Source organism: Osmerus eperlanus, chromosome 16 (genome assembly GCF_963692335.1).
Source record: "Osmerus eperlanus chromosome 16, fOsmEpe2.1, whole genome shotgun sequence".
In the NCBI taxonomy this organism is placed as follows: Eukaryota; Metazoa; Chordata; class Actinopteri; order Osmeriformes; family Osmeridae; genus Osmerus; species Osmerus eperlanus.
This window is the reverse complement of record NC_085033.1, coordinates 15,720,050-15,741,075: the sequence shown is the minus strand read 5'-3', so window position 1 is coordinate 15,741,075 and position 21,026 is coordinate 15,720,050. Positions and strand designations below refer to the sequence as shown.

General features: G+C 49.5%; 4 protein-coding genes across 6 annotated transcripts; 1 reads left to right on the top strand and 3 right to left on the bottom strand.

The window, feature by feature from the left end:
* Positions 1 to 343: 343 nt before the first annotated feature.
* pcyt1aa (phosphate cytidylyltransferase 1A, choline a) lies at positions 344 to 5,602 on the bottom strand. Its single transcript, XM_062481798.1, has 9 exons — positions 5,444 to 5,602; positions 3,854 to 3,968; positions 3,661 to 3,760; positions 3,414 to 3,530; positions 3,042 to 3,193; positions 2,726 to 2,804; positions 2,503 to 2,645; positions 2,226 to 2,414; positions 344 to 1,868 (listed from the first exon to the last, which is right to left on the bottom strand). The coding sequence occupies exons 2-9, from the start codon at positions 3,962 to 3,964 to the stop codon at positions 1,653 to 1,655; spliced, it is 1,107 nt and encodes a 368-aa protein (XP_062337782.1). The 5' UTR covers positions 3,965 to 3,968; positions 5,444 to 5,602; the 3' UTR covers positions 344 to 1,652.
* A 229-nt stretch (positions 5,603 to 5,831) lies between these two features.
* On the bottom strand, positions 5,832 to 8,957 carry LOC134036749 (stress-associated endoplasmic reticulum protein 1-like). 2 transcript variants are annotated; one of them, XR_009932440.1, is made up of 4 exons: positions 8,743 to 8,957; positions 8,288 to 8,363; positions 7,005 to 7,134; positions 5,832 to 6,888 (listed from the first exon to the last, which is right to left on the bottom strand). XR_009932440.1 is itself a non-coding variant. In XM_062481826.1 (3 exons), exons 1-3 carry the CDS (start codon positions 8,824 to 8,826, stop codon positions 7,094 to 7,096), a joined length of 201 nt encoding a protein of 66 aa, XP_062337810.1. In that variant the 5' UTR covers positions 8,827 to 8,957; the 3' UTR covers positions 5,832 to 7,093. The 2 variants fall into 2 exon arrangements, 1 of the variants encoding a protein (XP_062337810.1); XM_062481826.1 differs by having other exon boundaries at positions 5,832 to 7,134.
* Positions 8,958 to 11,378: 2,421 nt separating this feature from the next.
* On the top strand, positions 11,379 to 16,173 carry selenot1a (selenoprotein T, 1a). The gene is made up of 6 exons (XM_062481819.1): positions 11,379 to 11,575; positions 12,676 to 12,786; positions 13,124 to 13,250; positions 13,834 to 13,921; positions 14,052 to 14,216; positions 15,551 to 16,173. The coding sequence occupies exons 1-5, from the start codon at positions 11,436 to 11,438 to the stop codon at positions 14,174 to 14,176; spliced, it is 591 nt and encodes a 196-aa protein (XP_062337803.1). The 5' UTR covers positions 11,379 to 11,435; the 3' UTR covers positions 14,177 to 14,216; positions 15,551 to 16,173.
* A 658-nt stretch (positions 16,174 to 16,831) lies between these two features.
* LOC134036729 (glutamate-rich protein 6-like) lies at positions 16,832 to 20,311 on the bottom strand. 2 transcript variants are annotated; one of them, XM_062481788.1, is made up of 10 exons: positions 20,113 to 20,311; positions 19,750 to 19,951; positions 19,510 to 19,608; positions 19,184 to 19,344; positions 18,857 to 18,918; positions 18,503 to 18,687; positions 18,161 to 18,243; positions 17,738 to 17,893; positions 17,393 to 17,612; positions 16,832 to 17,283 (listed from the first exon to the last, which is right to left on the bottom strand). In XM_062481788.1, exons 2-10 carry the CDS (start codon positions 19,939 to 19,941, stop codon positions 17,029 to 17,031), a joined length of 1,413 nt encoding a protein of 470 aa, XP_062337772.1. In that variant the 5' UTR covers positions 19,942 to 19,951; positions 20,113 to 20,311; the 3' UTR covers positions 16,832 to 17,028. The 2 variants fall into 2 exon arrangements, with proteins under 2 accessions (XP_062337772.1, XP_062337773.1); XM_062481789.1 differs by having other exon boundaries at positions 19,525 to 19,608.
* Between the last annotated feature and the right edge of the window lie 715 nt (positions 20,312 to 21,026).

The following is a 21,026-nucleotide window of genomic DNA, read 5'->3' as shown; positions in this document are numbered from 1 at the left end:
TCGGGGGTTAGAGAATCGGGCTAGTAATCAGAAGGTCACTGGTTCGATTCCCGGCCGTGCAAAATGACGTTGTGTCCTTGGGCAAGGCACTTCACCCTACTTCACCTCGGGGGGAATGTCCCTGTACTTACTGTAAGTTGCTCTGGATAAGAGCGTCTGCTAAATGTAAATAATCAGGTGTGCTGAGAAACCCTCCAGACCAGCTGATCACATCTGTTCACTTCCTGCCTGGTTATCTGAATCCAGAATGATTTGCAACCTGCTTATCTGCCTGCACCTGCAGAAGAACGTCCTGTCCTCCCAGAAACCTTTGCAACTTAACACGACACACAAAGACAACCACTGTAATTAACATCTTTATTTGTTGCATTTGTGTTTTTTGTTCTTTTCTCTCATCATTCGTCTGGCCTGAACATTCAGGCTCTCCATAACACTCACAGACTGTCTTAGACAGCTCTCCCCTCCCCAGGCAGAGAACAGGATTCAAACTGAAATTGCTCCAGGATTTCCTCCTTCAGGATCCAGACTTTTGGAACTCTCGTAAGTCAGAAGAACTGATTGATCAGATGTTCCATAACATCAGACCAGTGAGATTTAAAAACGGATGGAATCCCGTCCGTTATGGTTACAAGATTACCGGCTTTAAAAGAAGAATCTCCCCTTGTTTCAGCTTCCTGATGAACACACACTCACGCTGTATCACCATGGTGACGGACAAGCCATGCCCTCAGCCTAGCACGTCGCTTAACAACCGTGATTCGCCCGCTGTGAACGTCTGATACCGTCTTTAATATTCTTCCTAGAATTTCTCTCGTCCTATCAGATCTCCACAGTGCATAGGGAGGAGGGGCTAGTAGGAGGCGATCGGAGATTCGCTTTTTTGTTTAAATCATACAGATATACACACACACAGATACACACACAACCACTTTCTCTCCCCAGCTGTAGAACCCTGAACCCAGACAGACCAGGACTCTGGTTCTAAACTCAAGAAGAACCTTCCTCTTAGACAGTCTCTCCTCCTGTTAGACAGTCTCTCCAGAGGCATGCATGCACACACACTCACAAACACATGCGTGTGGACGAACACACACACACACGGGAGAGCTGGTCTGGACAGACACACCCTGGACAGCTGAGTTCTGCTGTGGTCCTCCAGGGTTGGTCTGGAGCTCAGACAGCATATCCCACAATCCCCTGCTTCAACAAGTCTCTAGAACATCGTCACACATCTGGGTGACAGAAAACCTAACAGGAAGTGAGTGAGATCATCACATACAGGTGTAAATGAAGAAGTAACTTACAGGAAGTAACTGAGAATATGACATGTAGGAAGTGAGAAAGTAACACAGGAAGTGAAATCCCAAAACCCCCCCGACTTAACAAGTGGTTAAAATAAACATACAAAAAATTAAAACGTGTCTAAAACACAAACTAAAATCAAGTGCGATCCATGTGAAGCGACTGGCTCTGGTTGCTGTGGTAACAACGGAACAACAAAAAACGATCAGGGGAACACTATTAACAAACAACTGGCCCATGATTGGATGAGCTCTACAGGCATAATCCAACAAACTGGCTTGCGATTGGAGAATCTATGGCGTTGCTACCGGCAACAGAGGGCTAGGACAGAGAGAGGAGCCCCTCCCTCTTTAATCCTCGTCTTCGTCATCGTCATCCTCGCTGATGGGGTAACCACGGGCGACGTGGTGGGAGGGGGGGGAGGGAGGGGGGGAGGTCTTGGTGAAGAAGGGGAGGCGGAAGGAGGGGGAGGGGGAGCGCTCCTCCCTGGTGGGGCTGCTGTTAGGGCTCTGCCTGGGGCTGATGGCCTGGAGCATACGCCCTCGACCCTCCTTCAACATGTGTTTCTGCAAGGGGGAGAGGAGGGGAGGAGAGGAGAGAGAGGGGGGGAGGAGAGAGAGGGAGGAGAGGAGAGAGAGGGGAGGGAGGGAGGGGGGGAGGAGAGAGAGGGAGGAGAGGAGAGAGAGGGGAGGGAGGGAGGGAGGGGGGGAGGAGAGAGAGGGAGGAGAGGAGAGGGGAGGGAGGGAGGGAGGGGGGGAAGAGAGGAGAGAGAGGGAGGAGAGGAGAGAGAGAGAGGGGGGAGAGAGAGGGAGGACAGGAGGGGGGGGGAGGAGAGAGGGAGGATAATATGTCAAGACGAATCAACTGCAACATTCTCTCCCTCTCGCTCGTACTGTGGCAGAGGTGAACAGTGTAGAGCTCACCAGCGCCCCCTCTGGACCAAACATCTGCAGGAAGTTGCCGATGAACTCCCGAGATTTCTCCTCCCACTTCTGAATGAGGTCGATACTCTTCTCCTCCACCTTCTGGACGAACTCCTTGCTCTTCTCCTCAACATCTTTCACCTTCCTCTTCACCTTGTCCACCCGCTCCTGCAGGTGGTACTTCTTCTCCTGTGGGAACAGACAGATAATCATTATGAAACGGTCAGTTAAATATGATAGTGATGATGATGATGATAGAGCTGCTGAAGATGCGTACGTTAATGAAGCTGACGTTCAGCTCCTTGGCGGTGTAACCCCGCTGCAGGTTGCGTCTGACGTACACATCGTAGTCTCGTACGATCCGCGTGATGATGTCAGAGGTGGAGATGCCCTCTGTCCGCTGGGTGGGAGCGAACATGCCTGGAGGTCAGGGGTCACACCAGAGAATCAGGGGTCGAGACTCGAGAGCTTGTTGCTATGGGTGCTGCTATGGTACCCACCCGCCTCTTTGATGTGCTTGTAAACGTCGTCACTTCCCGCTGAGGAGTATGGGATGTCGTCATGGGCAACAAAGTCGATCTAGAGAGGAGGGGTGGGGGGTCAACAGAACAACATTGCATACAGGACATGCAGGGTACACACACCTACAGCTCTCTCTCTCTCTCTTTCTGTTCATCACACTGCTACAGCTCTCCCTCTCTCTCTGTTTCTCCCTCTCTGCTTCCTCTCATCTCTCCCTCTCTCTCTCTGTCTCTCTCCCTCTCTCTCTCTCTCCCTCTGTTCATCACACTGCTACAGCTCTCCCCCGCCTCCTACCCGGTGCTTGGCCAGGAACTCTGGGGAGAGGGTCCAGGGTGCGTTCCTCACCACCTCGTCTATGTAGCGACAGTGGCTAACAGCATCATAGCGCTCGTCTTCGTTCATCACCGTAAAGCCCTTAAACTGGTGTGTCAGGTCGTCACTACACACTGAGGGCGACAGACACACAGACACACGTACAGACACACACACACACACAGACAAACACACACAGGTTGAAAAGGTTAAGGGGTGAGTGTAGCTCAGTGTTTACAGCATTAGACTGCTACATGAGTACATTACAGACAAGTGTAATTTTACACCTCACACCCTCTCACACACACACTCACAAACACACACCCTCTCACTCACACACACACACCCCCCTACCTCCTACGATGAGGTGTGTGTTGGGGAACAGGCCCTTGGCCTGCATGAGGGCGCGGGCGTGGCCGGAGTGGAACACATCGAAGATGCCATCTGCGTACACCCTCACCGGCCTATCAGCTGAGAGCAGGGGCGGGACATGGCAGTGACTGACAGCTCCTGAATGTGTGTGTATACTGTATGTGTGTGTGTACTGTGTGTGTGTGTGTACTGTATGTGTGTGTGTATACTGTATGTGTGTGTGTCTTACGTGGGGTGCCTCGCTTGGCCTCCTCCATGCTGACTCTCTGGTAGGGCTTACTGTCTGCCGGCTCCAGCTCATCAGCAAACGGAGCAGGATGCTTCAACCCCTGGACACACACATACACGCACACACACGTAACGTGTTTTACAGGTGTGAACATCACATAACACAGATAATTTGCTCTCCCTTCCCCCATTACCACAGTGCATCTTGGGACTTTAACAGCTCTGTCTCTCTCCTCGGCCTCCCCGTTTGAGCCCTCTCTCCTCCTCTTCCTGGACAGCTGCCGACAGGAAGTGTGGGCCTCCATCTTGCTGCAGGGGGCAAAGGTCACACACCAGAGACTGAATACACATGTGAAATGTATTTTTTGGGTTGTTTGCGTTCCTGGCAGTTCCGCTTCTCTCCACTGGGTGGCGCCCTTGCTAATCATGTTTCCACAGAGAAGCAGGAACAGGGTCTGGCGGTGTGGCTGTCACTATTACATAATAGTCTGGAACACTCAACAGGGGAGGTATTCAGCTCCCTTTAAACCCCTTTTACACACACACACACACACACACACACACACACACACACACACACACACACAGGTCCACCTCCCCGCTAGCATTCTGCTGCGCCCAAGAGGGACAGATCTCTTGACTTGTTTACACCGCGTCGGTCCCGCCCCATTCCGTACATACCGGAGCTAATAAGCAGTCAGCAAACACGCTATGCACTAGGAGTGTCCCCCGGTGTCCCCCGCCCGGGACACCGGTTGGCTCGGTCTGACTGCATTGCAGGTCAAAACCGAGCCGATAAGTGACGTTATATTCTGCTGACTTCCAACATTGCTATTTAGCCCTTCCTTGTTTATCGGGGCAAGAAGGAGAGCAACCAGCTACCTGGCACTACTGACACTTATGTAACAAGCCTCTCTCCTCCCCCCTTCTCTTTTACCCTCCATCCCCCATTCTTTCCCCCCTCTCTCTCCGTCCTCCAGTTGGCTCCGTTTAAAGGGGGCGCATAGCGTGTAAGATTTACATCCGTTCATAACGGGGTCGGTTGCTATAACGGGAACGTGCAAGGGCGACAGGAGCTACTGCAAAGTCATTCCTCCGATCTGAAGATAGAAACACAGTGTTCTTGTTGCTCTACACACTCTCTCTCTCTCTCTCTCGCTCTCTCACACACACACACACACAGCCCTGCTGTGTCATAGCAATCTGGCCTCTGAAAGGGAAATTGAGGACTGAAAGTGGTAGGTGGGGTGGGTAGTGACTTTGCTTTACTGTGTTAACAACACCATCCACATTCAACCTTGCCCTGAGTCCATCACCAGAAGGAAATTAAAGGGTCGGGAGATTTTGTTCTTATCGACACGTAGCTTTAGTTTAGCTGACAGTGATCTGGTCGAGCAGCTGTCGGGTTATTTGGCCCCGGCTAGCTAGTCTGTCCCGGGTTAGTTATTAAAGATTCACCGGGCGTCCTACGTAAACCAGCGGTAACCACAACTAACTAAACGACGGGATAGCTGACTTTAAAGACTTTACAGTGTCTCCAAGTATCTAGCCACCTGGATGTTTAGTGAAACTAATGACATGACGTCAAAAACACATGTATTTGAGGTGCTGCAAATACATGTATTTGCAGCACCTCTGTCTGAATGAAAACGACCGTACCGTAGCTAGCTAGGGTTAGCTAACTAACGTTAGATTGTTCAAGTTCCAACTACAAATACGCGAAGTGTGACATGTTGGTTGGCAAGATGTTAGCTAGCGTTAGATAGGCTAGTTAGTTAACTCACCAGCACCGACAATCGATTTAAATGACAAACGAAAGGATCGGTGTTTCTTGGGAAAGTCTTGAGCCGCCGGTTTATCCTCGAATCTAAAGCAGCGGTTCGAGTCTCCGGTAGTCAGACTAGCTTACTGCCCTCCGTGAACTACAACACCCACTCTTCTACGAAATTACGTGGCTGTCAGAAAGTACATTCCGGTTCCTTAAGGATAAAACCCGTGCTGCCCCCTCGCGACAAATTTGGTGTATTTTGCTTGATGGAAAAATAATTTGGAAAAAGCCACAGAATTTAAATAGTTACAATAAAACGTAAATACAAGTTTAATGCATAAAACGGTACGTCCTTGTGGTTGTATTATAGCCTACTCTGAAGTAAAACAAAACAAGTCAGTACAGGCAGGTTTGTCATCAATCACGTTTTTATTAATTTCCCTCTGTCACTGCCAGCAAACGCAGATTGTTATGTACAACACATCAATCTGTCATTTATTTACATATTTACCCATCTCCACATTGTTGGTGAGACATAACTTCATGTGTCCCTGGAGGCAAATGCAGCTGTCCAAGACTCTCCATGAACACAACACACAGACACTTCTTAAGGACTGATTCCAGAATCATCTTTCTAGAATATTTAATATTTCCAAACATATTTTCCAGCTTGAGTTTAGATCTGCTAGATATATGAAGCAGTCTGATTGACTGTAGAAATAAGACCTATTAGAAAAGATTTGAAGGCAGCATTAAATAATCACAGAATTATAAAGAGGAGAAATGTAGAAATCTTAACATTGTACTGGAGTCCGATTTTGAATCGTTGGCAACTAAAGGACCTCTGACCTGTTAGAGCCGTCTAACCTTGTACCACCTAAACCTGAAGAAAAACAAAAACTGAAAAACTGGGCCCACAAACCAAATTAAGTAAGACAAAGTGTTTGTTATGTCTGTCAGTACAGTGACTAGATTTGAGTAGGTAATTACAGCACAGCAGTGGAGAGCTGGGACTTCTCCACCAGTAAGGGAATGGTTTCAAGATGGCAGCTGTGCCAAAGATGTCACTGAGTATCAGCTTTAAGAGAAGCTAGGCATGGTCTGGTCTGGCCTGGTTTGGCATGGCCTGGTTAGTTCTTGAACTAAGGCACCTAGAAGGAATGGCTTGGAAGATTCAGAGCTAGCTAACAAAAGAAAATCCATTGAAAGAAATTGTAAATTTTTCAATGAAGAAAAAAAAAGAAAATGAAAGAAATGTTTCCAATAAACAAACGAAGGAGAAGAAGTCAGTGAAAGTGCAAGACAGTATCTAGTCATCCAACTGGTCGACTTCACAACACTCAGCTGATTGGACTTGGAGGTGACAGGGCGAGGTGGAGCTGAGGTTCTGTCAGGAACAGGGTTCAGGGGGGGTGGAGCTGAGGTTCTGTCAGGAACAGGGTTCGGGGGGGTGGAGCTGAGGTTCTGTCAGGAACAGGGTTCAGGGGGGGTGGAGCTGAGGTTCTGTCAGGAACAAGGTTCAGGGGGGTGGAGCTGAGCTTCTGTCAAGAACAGGGTTCAGGGGGGTTGGAGCTGAGGTTCTGTCAGGAACCGGGTTCGGTAGCGTCGGGGGGACGGGACGGATACTGAGTGGAATGAACACAGTAGTGATGTCTTCGATGTTGTCCTACATCCCCATGCGGATACTCTGGATGATCTGGAAAATGGCTAGGGGGAGGGGGGGAGAGAGAGAAGTGGAGGGAGGGAGAGGTTGGAAGAGGGGGGAGGAGGGAGGAAGAGAGACAAAATTCACATGTTTAGTAAGTTGAACCAGTCATCCTACACTCTCTCTCTCTCACATACACACAGAAACAGAGCACAGGCACCACTCCTAAAACACACACCCTGCACCCCTCAGAGCCAAGCAGGGTGAGACAACACACACGTGTCCCTGACTATGCTGGTCAGCTGGCCTTCTTCTGCCAGGCAGACAAGCAGAGACGAGTGTGACACTTGATACCAATAGGCACCTGACTGGTCACCCGTGGTCAGGGTTAACCCTGGTCATAGCAACTTCCAGTTGAATATAGACAGCTGAAGTAAACAGGGAAGGAGAGGAGATGAGGCGGTGAGGAGAGGAGATGAGGTGGTGAGGAGATGAGATATGGAGGAGGAGATGAGGTGGTGAGGAGATGAGGTGGTGAGGAGATGAGGTGGTGAGGAGATGAGGTGATGAGGAGGTGGACGGTCTTGGCTGTATCTCCCAGGCGTGGAACATCATTATAAAGACCAAGCAGTGCAAATGCTGATGAGGCATTTCTGTGTAAATGATTACGAAGATTTGCCACAAGGCCGAGCAGGGGCTTATCAGATACCTGTGAGAGAACACCTGCTGGCATCTGATATCACTCAGACCACCACAACTCTACCTATGCACAAACAAGGCATTTTGTGATGCAAGATGTGGTTTAGCTGACCAACACAGATACAATGCTGTTACAGGTGTAAAGGCTGTGTACTGGAACAAACCTCGTTTGTGCATAGGAAGAGTTAGGGTTGTGGTGGTATTTTTTTTTATTTCTTTCAGTATTCTCTAGACCAGTGGTTCTTCACCCTGTCCTGGATGTTTTAGATGTTTCTTGGCTCCAACACACCTGATTCAAATGCATGTTCGTTACCAGGCTTCTACAGAGCTAGATAACGACCCATTTATCTGAATCAGACGTGTTGGAGCAGGGAAACATCTAAAACATGCAGGACAGGGGTTCCCTGAGGACAGGGTTAAGAACCACTGCTCTAGACAGTGTCTGGACGCGTAATGTGAGATGTTAACGAGGCCACCGGACCGTACATCCAGCTGTGATCTGAAGTGCCGTCTCACCTGATCCGCACACCACGAAGATGAACAGCGCCAGTAGCCACGGCCCAACCGCTACCTTGTCGTCCGTAGCGTTTCTCTGAGAACAAACCGGGACAGTTGGGGTTAGCTAAATGTGCATGCTTAAGAGTTTTATACAATCAAAACCTAGATATTTAACATTAATAAACAGAACTGCACTGGCGTGAAGACCACATAACAAACCGCCTGGAATAGATTCACTTAATTTAGCTAGCTCTAGCTAACTAGCGTCTGGGTACGTAGCATATGCTGTAAACTTGGTTTAAAAAGTGTAGCTACACAGGTGAACGTAAAAAGTTAGTTCGCTAGCTGGGCACCAAATACTAATACATAACTCTAGTTCCCAAATCATTGTTGATCTTTTGAAGGCATTTGAATAAATAGCTAGCTACAGTAGCTAGTACCGGGACGCTGGAGAAAGGGGGAATGAATCTTACCGTAGATTTGGCTACGTTGCCTCTTAGCGTGATGTTCTTGCTATGTTTCTCGTTAGCCATGCGAATTCTCTGTTTGGCGACCATCTTCCAAAGTTGTGGACTACAGAATCTCAGTCAGAAAATGTAAAAAAAAAAAAAGTATGTGATTTTATCCTTTCGCCGAAAATCAAACAGCTCTGATGCTACCGATTTATTGAAGGAGAATAAAAGCAGTGCAAATGTATACGTATACAGTTCTTAACCCCGCCCACACCGGAAAACCGCATGTCTCACTTCCAGTGCCTATCTCTCCGCCGCCCAGTCATTGATAATATAGTGCTCTTTCTATAGGCCCTCATTTCTGGAACAATGTTGTGATCAGATTTGCGAAGTTCACTGTAGCGAACTTCATGGCACTCGAAATATTCCCCACATTTATAAGTGGTCAAACCAATTTATTAGAGGGCTTTCACAGTCTCTCAACCCAGGCAATTTAGACACATGGCCTAACTAGTCACTGATGGATTACCAACTGAATCAATCACGGTTTGTTTGTGTATCACGAGCAGATATTATCTTGCTGTGAGCCATACCAACTGGTCACAATCGTTAATCGGTATCTATTTATGATATATGTATTATTCAATCTTAAGGTAAGAGTCATACAAATCTGTAAAAGACGATTGGGTGGGTTTAGGAAAGGTGGTGACGACGCTCGCGCATTGATACAGATACTAGGTACGTTCGACTTCACGCAGCGCCGGCGTCGCCTGCAGCCCAGCTGACTTGAAGAGCATTCTCAGCTTCAAGGCAGCCGGCAGCAGCCGGCTATCGGCGCCGCCAGCGCTGCATGAAGTCGAACGCACCTAGTATTTCTGTGTGACGTGTATCTTGATTGCGCCATCCTTGACTTGTGGAAAGTGACAGAAACACCACATGATAGACAGCGTACTTTAACTATAGGTGCATTCGACATGGACTGACTTCATGCGCCGCAGCCAGCTGCAGGCGGCTGACTTGAAACAGTGAATTCTGGTTAGACTTTTTGTCCGACTTGAGACGGCGCCGAGGCTAGGTTACTGTGACGTGGCCATCAAAGTACCGCGAGATCGATTCGAAAACTGCCGGCTGTGTACCGAGCGCATTTTCTCAAGAGCAACTGCACGGGTTCTAATATCGACACAGCTATTTGATGATTGGCCAAACTCACACACGACAACTTTGACGCGTGTTTTGTATTAGGTGAGCAACTGCACGGGTTCTAATATCGACACAGCTATTTGATGATTGGCCAAACTCACACACGACAACTTTGACGCGTGTTTTGTATTAGGTGGGTTCGACTTCATGCAGCGCCGGCGTCGTCTGCAGCCGCCTGCAGCCCGGCTGACTTGAAGCAGCCAATGGCATTCTCAGATTCAAGGCAGCCGGCTGCAGCCGGCTGTCGGCGCCGCTGGCTCTGCATGAAGTCGAACACACCTATTTATTCTGACACCTTCAGTTTCGCCAATGCCTAAAAGGTTAGTTCTCACACACAAAATGCAGTCTTTTACAAGGAATTCAGGTTGTCTACCCAAAATGACAATTAACTATGGACATATGATTTTATGTTGCTGTCCTTCAAGCAAGATCTTGCTTAAGGGTTCAGACTCAGTGTACCTACATTAACAATTAAGAAGATTAAATGTAGCTAATACACACAGTAAAAGTAGCTAGCTATCGCTAGCTAGCTATCAAACGGATTTGAGCAGTAACATTAGCTAGGCTAGCTAGCAAGCAATATTCTGCTACCTTATAATGTAGGTACTCAAGTATCTGTCAGCTTGCTTGCTAGTATTAATGTTAACAGATAAATAATTGGTCTGTCATATTTGTTCCCTATGGATAATGTAATGTAACATGTCTTTCTCAGTTTCTATTAAAACTCTGAAACGGGAGATCTCCGTGAGTGCGACCTGTTATCGGTCAGTGAAAAAAAGCGAGAAGCCGGACAATCTGAGTGTAGGGTTAAGAGAGCAGGGTTTAACAAACTTTTCTGGTTATTAAAAGAAAAGCTTTGGTAAAAGTCATGTTTAGTAATCTGAAGGTTGCCAGTTCGATTCCTGGCCGTGCAAAATGACTTGTGTCCTTGGGCAAGGCACTTCACCCTGCTTGCCTCGGGGGAATGTCCCTGTACTTACTGTAAGTCGCTCTGGATAAGAGCGTCTGCTAAATGACTAAATGTAAATGTTTTCCACCGGAAATACTATCACTGTTAACTTACCTTTCTATTGTGAAAAATAAACAAAAACCCCAAAACGTTTCTATTGTGAACAGACAGTATAGTTCAGGTGCTTGTCATTACTATAATTTAATAAACGTTCATAATCCACTTAACCACATGGTCGGTTGAGGTAAGGTGTATTTATCTATTACGGAGTCAGGTGGCTGAGCGGTGAGGGAGTCGGGCTAGTAATCCGAAGGTCATGCCAACTGACGTTGTGTCCTTGGGCAAGGCACTTCACCCTACTTGCCTCGGGGGAATGTCCCTGTAAGTCGCTCTGGATAAGAGCGTCTGCTAAATGACTAAATGTAAATGTAATGTAAATTTGATATCCATGTTTAGTCGACTTCATGCGACTTTGGCTCCTCCTCTCGGCCAATGTGTTCATATGCAAGCAGTGCAACCGCTAGAGCTCAGTTAGTGGGGGAGGCGAGCGAGCAATCGAGGCAGAATGGCGAAGAGCTGGTTACCATTGTCGCTCCTCTTTCTGGGGGTTTTCTCACTGTACTGCGCCGCGTCAGCTGATCACAGCGGCGTCAAGAAAATGAAGATGCAATTTGCCACGGGGCCGCTACTTAAATTCCAAATTTGGTGAGTAAAATCTCTCAGAGAAACGCCGTGCTTTTAGCGTGTAGTTTAGTTAGCTAACCTAGCTAGAAGCTATTTTGATTAGCTCGTTTTGTTGCTACAGAGTAGCTGGGACGGAGAACCGTCAACGGCCTGCTTCAAACGAATTTGAGCATTTGCATCTGATTTTATTTTCAGGAGCATAGATTCAAAGAGTATGCACCCTTCCAAAACCATGTAGCCATTTACTGTTGAATAGATTGTTAATCGGTAAAAAAAAAAAATCTGCGCCCCGCCGGGCCAGCCCCTGAGAATTTAAACCAAATGTTCCAAAGTAGCCTACGACAGAATTACATTTTATGTCGCTCCGTACGCATGATGAGGAACCTTGAAATTACATTATCCTGTGATAGAAGGAAACACTTGTTTTAATCTTGGATTCATGTAAAAAGTCCATCAAGATTCAGTGAATAAGCTATGTAGTCATTTATCAAATAGCTTTACCGGAATTGAAGACGCCATTAGCTTAGTTATGAAGCAAACGTGAATTGACACATTAAAATAAAGTAAATATCCGGGCCTTTTTCCCGATGCTTTAGTGGCGCTTGTTAAACATCATTCCCGGTTGCGAGAATGGGCAGACTAATGGCATATCTTTGTTATTGAATAACGTTTGTAGGTGAAGGGTTGAAGACATGCACGTGCTACTTCCCCTGTAAATTGGATAACTAATCCCGATTTGTTTGCCATGCTGGTTGAACGGTTGGATTACCGTGTAGCGCTCATAACCGTGGAATGGGATTATCTGACCTAGGTGGGTGTACTGATGTGTCCAGGGTCAATCGCGCGAGAGCCTATTGTTCCGTTTTTCGTTTATTGCCATTAAACCTCGTGTTCAGACTGCGTGTTCCTGCGTGACAGGAATGTTGCCCCATGCCTCCTTGCAGAAAGGAAACGTCACTAGTGTAACCTGGAGACCTGTGGAGCTACCAGGTGGCTATGTGTGTTTGGGTTTGTCTGTGACCAACTGCCTCGTGTCTCCTGCCTCGTGTCTCCTGCCTCGTGTCTCCTGCCTCGTGTCTCCTGCCTCGTGTCTCCTGCCTCGTGTCTCCTGCCTCCTGCAGCATCTCCTGAGGGTACAAGCGGGTGTTTGAGGAGTACACGCAGGCCCTGTACCAGCGCTACCCAGACATCCGCATTGAAGGAGAGAACTACCTTCCTCTCCCCCTCTACAGGTGAGGCTCACAACACCCCGTATCAGTATAGTCACACACACACACACACACACACACACCTGGAGACAGCAGTATAGTCACACACACACACACCTGGAGACAGCAGTATAGTCACACACACACACCTGGAGACAGCAGTATAGTCTCACACTCTCCCCTGCTCCTCCCTGGTGTGTGTATTCCATCTGGGAGCGTTTTCAGTACTTCCTGTGTTTCATACAACAACAGTCCACCTCAAACACTGGAGGCCACATCCTCATAGAAAGTTACTGAACTGGTTAGTGAAGTGGTCAGCTGGTCTGGATGTGTTAACAGCCCTCCCACTCTTTCCCTCCAGACACGTTGCTTCCTTCCTGTCTGTGTTCAAGCTGGCTGTGATTGGCCTGATCCTGGTGGGAAAGGACCCCTTCACCCTGCTGGGCATGCAGGCCCCTGCCGTCTGGGTCTGGGGCCAGGAGAACAAGGTGAGGGGCAACAGGCCTATCTGGGGCAGGAGAACAAGGTGAGGGGCAACAGGCCTATCTGGGGCAGGAGAACAAGGTGAGGGGCAACAGGCCTGGCTGGGGCAGGAAGATACACATAGTTGTTACCCCTGGGATGTCATTAACACCTTTGTCCCTTGGCTGTTTATGTAGGTGTCCATGGTTACAGCAGCTGAGTGTGGGCAAGGGTACCAGTACATTAGGGGTTAGCCTTCTCTGTCCCAGCGCTCTCTCTCTCTCTCTCTCTCTCTCTCTCTCTCTCTCTCACTCTCACTCTCACTCTCACTCTCTCTCACACACACACACACACTCTCTTAAATACACACCCTGCCTCAGCTCCAGTGTTGCTGCTGTTTGTAAGCATTAACATTGAGGCTCCACATTCCAGCCATGTGCTCTGGACTGAGCACGCTCACGGGAGGCCAGGTCTGAGCATGCTCAGTGGAGGCCAGGTCTGAGCATGCTCAGTGGAGCTCAGCCAGGAAACCAGCAGATAAGACGGTGTTTACAAATGTGCCTGTGTTTGAAACGGTATTCACTACCTTGTGGTTCTTGTGTGTTTCAGATCTATGCCTGTATGATGGTGTTCTTCCTCAGTAACCTGATAGAGAACCAGTGCATGTCTACGGGGGCGTTTGAGATCACACTGAACGGTAGGAAACTGCCATGATGCCTTCCATGATCCACTTCCTGTCTGCTAGGATTGGGATCATGTTCTACTTCCTGTCTGATACACCCTGTCATTACTGGAGGTGTCCTCACTGTGTGTGTGTGTGTATGCAGATGTGCCGGTGTGGTCCAAACTGGAGTCTGGTCATCTGCCCTCCATGCAGCAGCTGGTCCAGATCCTGGAGAACGAGATGAAGATGAACGTTCCTATGGATACGCTGGCACACCCCCGCTCCTAACCCCTCCTCCTCTCCCCGGGCCAGCCTGACACCCCTCCATGTATGTCCTCCTCCTCTCCCCGGGCCAGCCTGACACCCCTCCATGTATGTCCTCCTCCTCTCCCCGGGCCAGCCTGACACCCCTCCATGTCCTCCTCCTCTCCCCGGGCCAGCCTGACACCCCTCCATGTATGTCCTCCTCCTCTCCCCGGGCCAGCCTGACACCCCTCCATGTCCTCCTCCTCTCCCCGGGCCAGCCTGACACCCCTCCATGTCCTCCTCCTCCCCCCGGGCCAGCCTGACACCCCTCCATGTCCTCCTCCTCCCCCCGGGCCAGCCTGACACCCCTCCATGTCCTCCTCCTCTCCCCGGGCCAGCCTGACACCCCTCCATGTCCTCCTCCTCTCCCCGGGCCAGCCTGACACCCCTCCATGTCCTCCCCCTCCCCCCGGGCCAGCCTGACACCCCTCCATGTCCTCCTCCTCCCCCCGGGCCAGCCTGACACCCCTCCATGTCCTCCTCCTCTCCCCGGGCCAGCCTGACACCCCTCCATGTCCTCCTCCTCTCCCCGGGCCAGCCTGACACCCCTCCATGTCCTCCCCCTCCCCCCGGGCCAGCCTGACACCCCTCCATGTCCTCCTCCTCCCCCCGGGCCAGCCTGACACCCCTCCATGTCCTCCTCCTCTCCCCGGGCCAGCCTGACACCCCTCCATGTCCTCCTCCTCCCCCCGGGCCAGCCTGACACCCCTCCATGTATGTCCTCCTCCTCTCCCCGGGCCAGCCTGACACCCCTCCATGTCCTCCTCCTCTCCCCGGGCCAGCCTGACACCCCTCCATGTCCTCCTCCTCTCCCCGGGCCAGCCTGACACCCCTCCATGTATGTCCTCCTCCTCTCCCCGGGCCAGCCTGACACCCCTCCATGTATGTCCTCCTCCTCTCCCCGGGCCAGCCTGACACCCCTCCATGTATGTCCTCCTCCTCTCCCCGGGCCAGCCTGACACCCCTCCATGTATGTCCTCCTCCTCTCCCCGGGCCAGCCTGACACCCCTCCATGTCCTCCTCCTCTCCCCGGGCCAGCCTGACACCCCTCCATGTCCTCCTCCTCTCCCCGGGCCAGCCTGACACCCCTCCATGTATGTCCTCCTCCTCTCCCCGGGCCAGCCTGACACCCCTCCATGTCCTCCTCCTCTCCCCAGGCCAGCCTGACACCCCTCCATGTCCTCGTCCTTCCCCTCCTCTTATCTACTCCTCTCTACTTCCCCCCCTCTCCTTCTGCTCTCTCATTCCCCCCTCCATCTTTTGACAGAGTTTACCTAGAACAAGCATATTGGACTAGACTTGTAATCTAATGTACATCCAATCTAATTTTCTCTCTTTCCGCCCTCTCCTCCCCAGGTGTGAGGTCTGTGTGTGTCTTGCAGGGCAGTGAGGTGATGTTTATGAAGGTCTGAGCTGAAGGCAGGAAGACTGCTGGCCCAGACTGGACGCCCTCATCACTCCTCGCCACGCCCCTTAGAGACGCCACGCCCCTCACCCGGACCAGGGTGCTTGGCAACCACGGCGGCCATCTTGTCATTCTGTTCTACTATTGCAGATTGTTCATCCAGTTGCAATAAACACAGGACCCCGTTCCAAACCCCTAAACTCCACTACACCCTGTATACTCGTCCTGGTCGGAGGACATTCCTCAGACCCCCAGAAGGATGCGGGGCGTAGGGCCCATGGTTGTGTTTGGAACGGGGCCAGACTGATGTTGAGACGGAGGTTGGTTCCTTCTGAGACTGCCACCGTCTGAGCTGATCCATGTTCTCGCCCCTCAGAGCCACTGTGTCTAGTTTAACTGTTCCTTGTCTTAATTTAACCTTAATCCTCATCATATAGAGCCATGTCCTGCTTCATCTGATCTAAAAATCCTGTTGTAATTTCATTACTGAATTTATTGTAATTTTTATATTTGTTTTGAGTAGCTTGAAGTGGTGGTTTAAAACGAGTAATAAAAAGGAATAAATCTAATAACAGTTTTGTTGTTTATGTTGATAAAGTTACTCTTGTTTTTCCTGTTGAGCTGTTAGGTCTAAACCTCATGTTAACATCAGTAGGCTAGCTATTTCAGTTGTTGGTGACATCAGCAGATAAAGCAGCAGTAAGCAGCACTACATCAGTAGTAAAGTCGGTAGGCTAGCTAGGTGAGAATACTAGCTTCATCAGTAGGCTAGCTAGGTGAGAAGATTAGCTTCATCAGTTGCCTAACTAGGTGAGAAGGCTAGCAAGCTCAGTATCTAGCATCAGTTAGTATACTAGCTAGCAGCCATCTGTTCCGACTTCTACTTTAGCTCCATGGATTGTACTTGCAGGGCTAGTTTAGCCTCCAGATCCTGGTCCTTGCCCAGGGCAGGCCAGGTGAAGCCTCCATCATCTAAAATGTTCAAAGGGGATTAGGCCAGATTGGTTAATCCCTCAGTCTCCAACAGCAGCAAAACTCTGTCATTGTGTTCTGGTCTGAGCCTTCTGTTGCTCCTTCAGTCATGAACATCATTGAGACTCTGAAGGTTAGCACAGAAGCACTCTTTGGGGTTACTTTATTAATGTACATTGTTTCATGACTATGACAATTTCAAGGCCCATTGGTGGAAAACTTCAAAATTTTCCACCAACAAACAAAGTCAACAGCTGTGAAGAACTAACAAACACAAGGAGACCGATCCATATTAGTAATAAATAAAGTAGTATTAGTAGTTTGTTAGTAATTGTGTGAACATGTTTCACGATCATTCACATATTTTGTTGCTATTTAGATTCTGTTGCTATATGTGAAGAGTCACCTCTACTTCTATGAAACATACTCATACACACACACACTCTCACACACACGCTCAGAGGAGGTCCTGTAAGCAGGTGTGGATGAAGGCCCTGTCTCTGTGGCTCAGAGTGCAGCTTCTCTCCAGGAGCCTGTGTGCCAGGGGTTCGAGGCTGGGGGCCCAGCAGGGCCGGGGGCTGAAGGGGGTCTCCAGGCACCGCTGAAGACGCCTCAGACCCAGATGGACCCCAACCCTCCCGGCCAATAGGAGAAGCTCCTCCCTGGATGTGGGCGGCCTGTGTGGAGGCCCCACCCCCCTGGGCTCTGGAAGCTGGAGGTATGGCCATAATCATAAAGACTTGATATGAAGTCAAACTCAGAGACTATATGTTTGTAGTTGTGTGTGTGAGAGTGTGTGTGTGAGTTGGGTCCAGGCTGACCTGCCCCCCAAGGCGAATCCTCGCCTGGCAGCCCCCAGACAGGAAACGGAGGCAGAGCTGCTTGTTACCCAGCACACGGAGCCCCAGGCTGGGGTTGAGGGACAGGAACAGGGGCCTCATGGAGGCTGGGGGGCCGGGGCCCAAGGGCCCCCATGACCAGCGCCTAAGTCTGGAGCCTGTCTCACTCACACACTCACCTCCAGACACGCCCAGGCTCAGCCTGATACACACACAGGTACACACACACATACACAGGTACACACACAGCAGATGCCACAATCTTCGTGAGGAAGTCGTCTCTAGGAACCTCTTCCTGTTCTATCGATCGAAAGTACAATCACCTACCAGACACTGCCGTTACTGTGGTAACAAGTGGCCCTGCCGTCAGAGTGGAACAGGGCCCTGATTGGCTGCTGGTTGGGGGTGTGGTCATCGTAGACTAGGCACACTCTCCGTACTCCGTCAACCAGTAGGATCAGGGCAAGCAGGCCGGAGGGGTAGCTGCAGTTGCCGTGGTGATAAGGACGGACACAGCTAGCAAGAGTGACACTAACACTCATATACACACACATCCATATACAAACACACTCACCCATATACACACTCACTCATATACACACACACCTATACACACGTCCATTCGAATCCATTTACACACATCCATACACACACACATCCACACACACACATCCACACACACACATATTCACCCATACACACCTTCACCCATTGACCCCTCCCTGACAGGCTGTGAGAAGAGAGGGATACAGGATCTGGGCGGAGCCGTCAGGGAAAGCTGTGAGGAACACCCCCCCGCTGGGGTAAGACCTCTGCACCACCGCTGCCCCCACCTGCACACACACCATTATATACTGTATATATATATATACACACACACACAATTATATATATACACACACATACACGATTATATATATATACACACCATTATATACAGTATATACTGTATATATACATACACACACACACACAATTATATATATATATATATACACACACCATTATATACAGTATATACTGTGTATATATATATATATATATACACACACGTCCTGACTCAGAAAGAAAGAGGAGTGAAGGCTGCAGCACCTGAAGGCCACCAGGGTAGGAGAGGCCGAACTGGGAGTTCTGCTGGTCCAGACCAGGAGCGGGTTGAAGACCATTACCAGGGTCCAGACCAGGGTCAGAGGCTGGTGTCCTAGGGGCAGACCTGGGGGCAGACCTGGGGGCAGACCTGGACAGCAGGTAGCTGAGGGTCCTGGAATGAGGAGCAGCTGGGACACAGGTAAGCAGGCCGTCACAATGACACACACACACACACATGTATACACACACATGTATACACACACATGTATACACACAGGCAATTACACACATTTTGTGAGAAACAAAACACACATGGCTACAAACACACAATGTGTAGTGTGGTGTGTGTGTGCTCACTGGTGTCTACAGGTAAATGGGAGTTGTCCTGGAAGAGAAGTTCTCGATCCACTTCCTGCTTCCTGTGTGGAGAGGAAGTAGAGAGCACATGACATCAAAAACAAGTTAATATGACTACCAGGCCCATGTCCTAGCAAGGTCCAACAACAGATGTGAACCACAGCTCTGGGACATCTTAATATCTGGAGCAGGGCGATATTTAAATTCATAATTGTGTGTGGTTTTTGTTTAGTTTCTTTCAGAACCTCTGCTGCTACCCAGCACCCAATCAACTGAACATACTAGTGTGGCCCCCTGTTTGACATCCCCATGCTAGGCCGCTCCCACCTATGCTCCTCCCTCTCTTGGGCCTGTAGCTCCGTCTCCTCCTCCCTGGTTGGCTGGCTGTCCGGCGGGGGTGTGGTCTCCCGAGTTGCTGTCCTCAGAGCCGGGAGTCTCTCATGAGTTAGCATCTCACACAGCTGCTGGTGCTGGGAGCAGCAGAAGAGCTGGAGGGGGAGGGAGAGAGAGGGAGAGAGAGGGGGGGGGGGGAGAGAGAGAGAGAGAAAGAGGGGGAGGGAGAGAGAGAAAGGGAGAGATAAAATAGATAGATTAATGAAAAACAGGGCACACAGTAATAATTTTATCATGGACCTCATCAAGCCTCACCTCACCTCCACCAGCCTCACCTGAGGCTGCTCCAGGCCCATCAGGTCCAGGGGGGGCTGGGCCTCCTCCCCGCAGGCCTCACACACCACCAGAGGCTCTGGAGGCTGGGGACACACACTGGTCAGAGTCCACGAGCGGTCTGTATTTACCATACACATCACTAAGTAACCACATCTCAGGTGCAGGGGATGCTGGGTAATGTAGTTTGCTGGAAGGAGAAGGGGATGCTGGGTAATGTAGTTTACCTGAGACGGGAGGGAGCAGGGGATGCTGGGTATTGTAGTCTCCCTCTTGTACCTCAGGACCCCCGGCCTTCCAGAACAAGATGCTGCCCTGCTCCTGACTGAGTCCAGATCTCCTATTGGCTGCCCCTCTGCGCAAAGCATGACATCCTCTTCTGCCCGCCATCTTGAAGCGAGGGCAGCTTCGTACTCCATGGCAACGCCTCTGAGAGTGACAGATTTAGACCAACTCACACACACACATATATACACGCACACACACATACACACACACACACACACACACACTGACCCACATACACACACATACACTGGCACACACAGAGACACAAACTTACCCACACACACACACACACCTAAACCTACCGTGTTAGGCCACCCTAGACAGCCATGCCCCACTGTGGCTTCAACAGGAGGTGAGTAGTGACAGAACCCCTCTCTCTCTCCTGCCGTTGACAGTAACCATGGAGACGGCTCTGGTTGTCCAGGGCTACCTGGTCTAGTGTACCTGGTCTGTTTGCCAATCTCAGTATGACAGGTAACCAACACAAATCTGGACAGTGACTTCCTATAGATCACTTCTTCTTTCCAGTTTAACGGCAGATTGCAACCATCATTAAGAGTGGGAGAGGAGATTGCCGCCACCTACTGTTTGGGAGCGTGTGGTGCATTGGCAAGTCAATACACATTTTTTTATAACTTGATTTGTGGTCAAAAGTAGATGGATGTTGCCCGCTAGAACCAATAGCCTTACTAAAGAGCTAATCTACCCTAAACTCACGTATGTTCTAACAGAACAATCTGGAACTGAATCTGGAATGGGAACAAATGATAATAAAAAAACTAATGAATGGAAAAATAAGAATTGACCAAGGTGAAAAAACATATAGCTTGGCAAACTACGGAGATAACTGTTTGATTCATCTTTTCAATCTCAAAATGTTTAACACAGTTCATCTGGCCTATAAACTGTTACCATACTTTCGTTTTCAACAGGCTGTCTGTCCGCCTAACCTCGGTAATATTTTCAGCTGGGGAACAAGTGACGACTTAAACATGATAGGTCGTTTATTCTAATGTCGAGATGAGAGGCGGGGCAATACAGGCACACGAGTTTTAGGGTAATAGTAGTATAACTAAATTATAATTATCCTTCCGAATGGCTCTCTTTTTTAGAGAGAAAAACAGGTTAGGCGTTATACATTTCTATATAATATGCCTATGCTTGGGATTTCCGCTGCCGATCGGAAAAGGTGAGTTTAAGCGGAGGCTAACTGGTA

Coding starts and splice junctions, on each gene's coding strand:
- pcyt1aa (XM_062481798.1), bottom strand. CDS start 3,964: ATGGAGGCCCACACTTCCTGTCGGCAGCTGTCCAGGAAGAGGAGGAGA. Junction 3,761..3,853: donor AAGTCCCAAGATGCACTGTG/GTAATGGGGGAA, acceptor GTGTGTGTCCAG/GGGTTGAAGCATCCTGCTCC. Junction 3,194..3,413: donor CACACACCTCATCGTAGGAG/GTAGGGGGGTGT, acceptor TGTCGCCCTCAG/TGTGTAGTGACGACCTGACA.
- LOC134036749 (XM_062481826.1), bottom strand. CDS start 8,826: ATGGTCGCCAAACAGAGAATTCGCATGGCTAACGAGAAACATAGCAAG. Junction 8,364..8,742: donor GCAACGTAGCCAAATCTACG/GTAAGATTCATT, acceptor GTTTGTTCTCAG/AGAAACGCTACGGACGACAA. Junction 7,135..8,287: donor CTTCGTGGTGTGCGGATCAG/GTGAGACGGCAC, acceptor CCCTCCCCCTAG/CCATTTTCCAGATCATCCAG.
- LOC134036729 (XM_062481788.1), bottom strand. CDS start 19,941: ATGGAGTACGAAGCTGCCCTCGCTTCAAGATGGCGGGCAGAAGAGGAT. Junction 18,688..18,856: donor CCATTTACCTGTAGACACCA/GTGAGCACACAC, acceptor CCTGTGTCCCAG/CTGCTCCTCATTCCAGGACC. Junction 17,894..18,160: donor GACGGCTCCGCCCAGATCCT/GTATCCCTCTCT, acceptor CGGCAACTGCAG/CTACCCCTCCGGCCTGCTTG.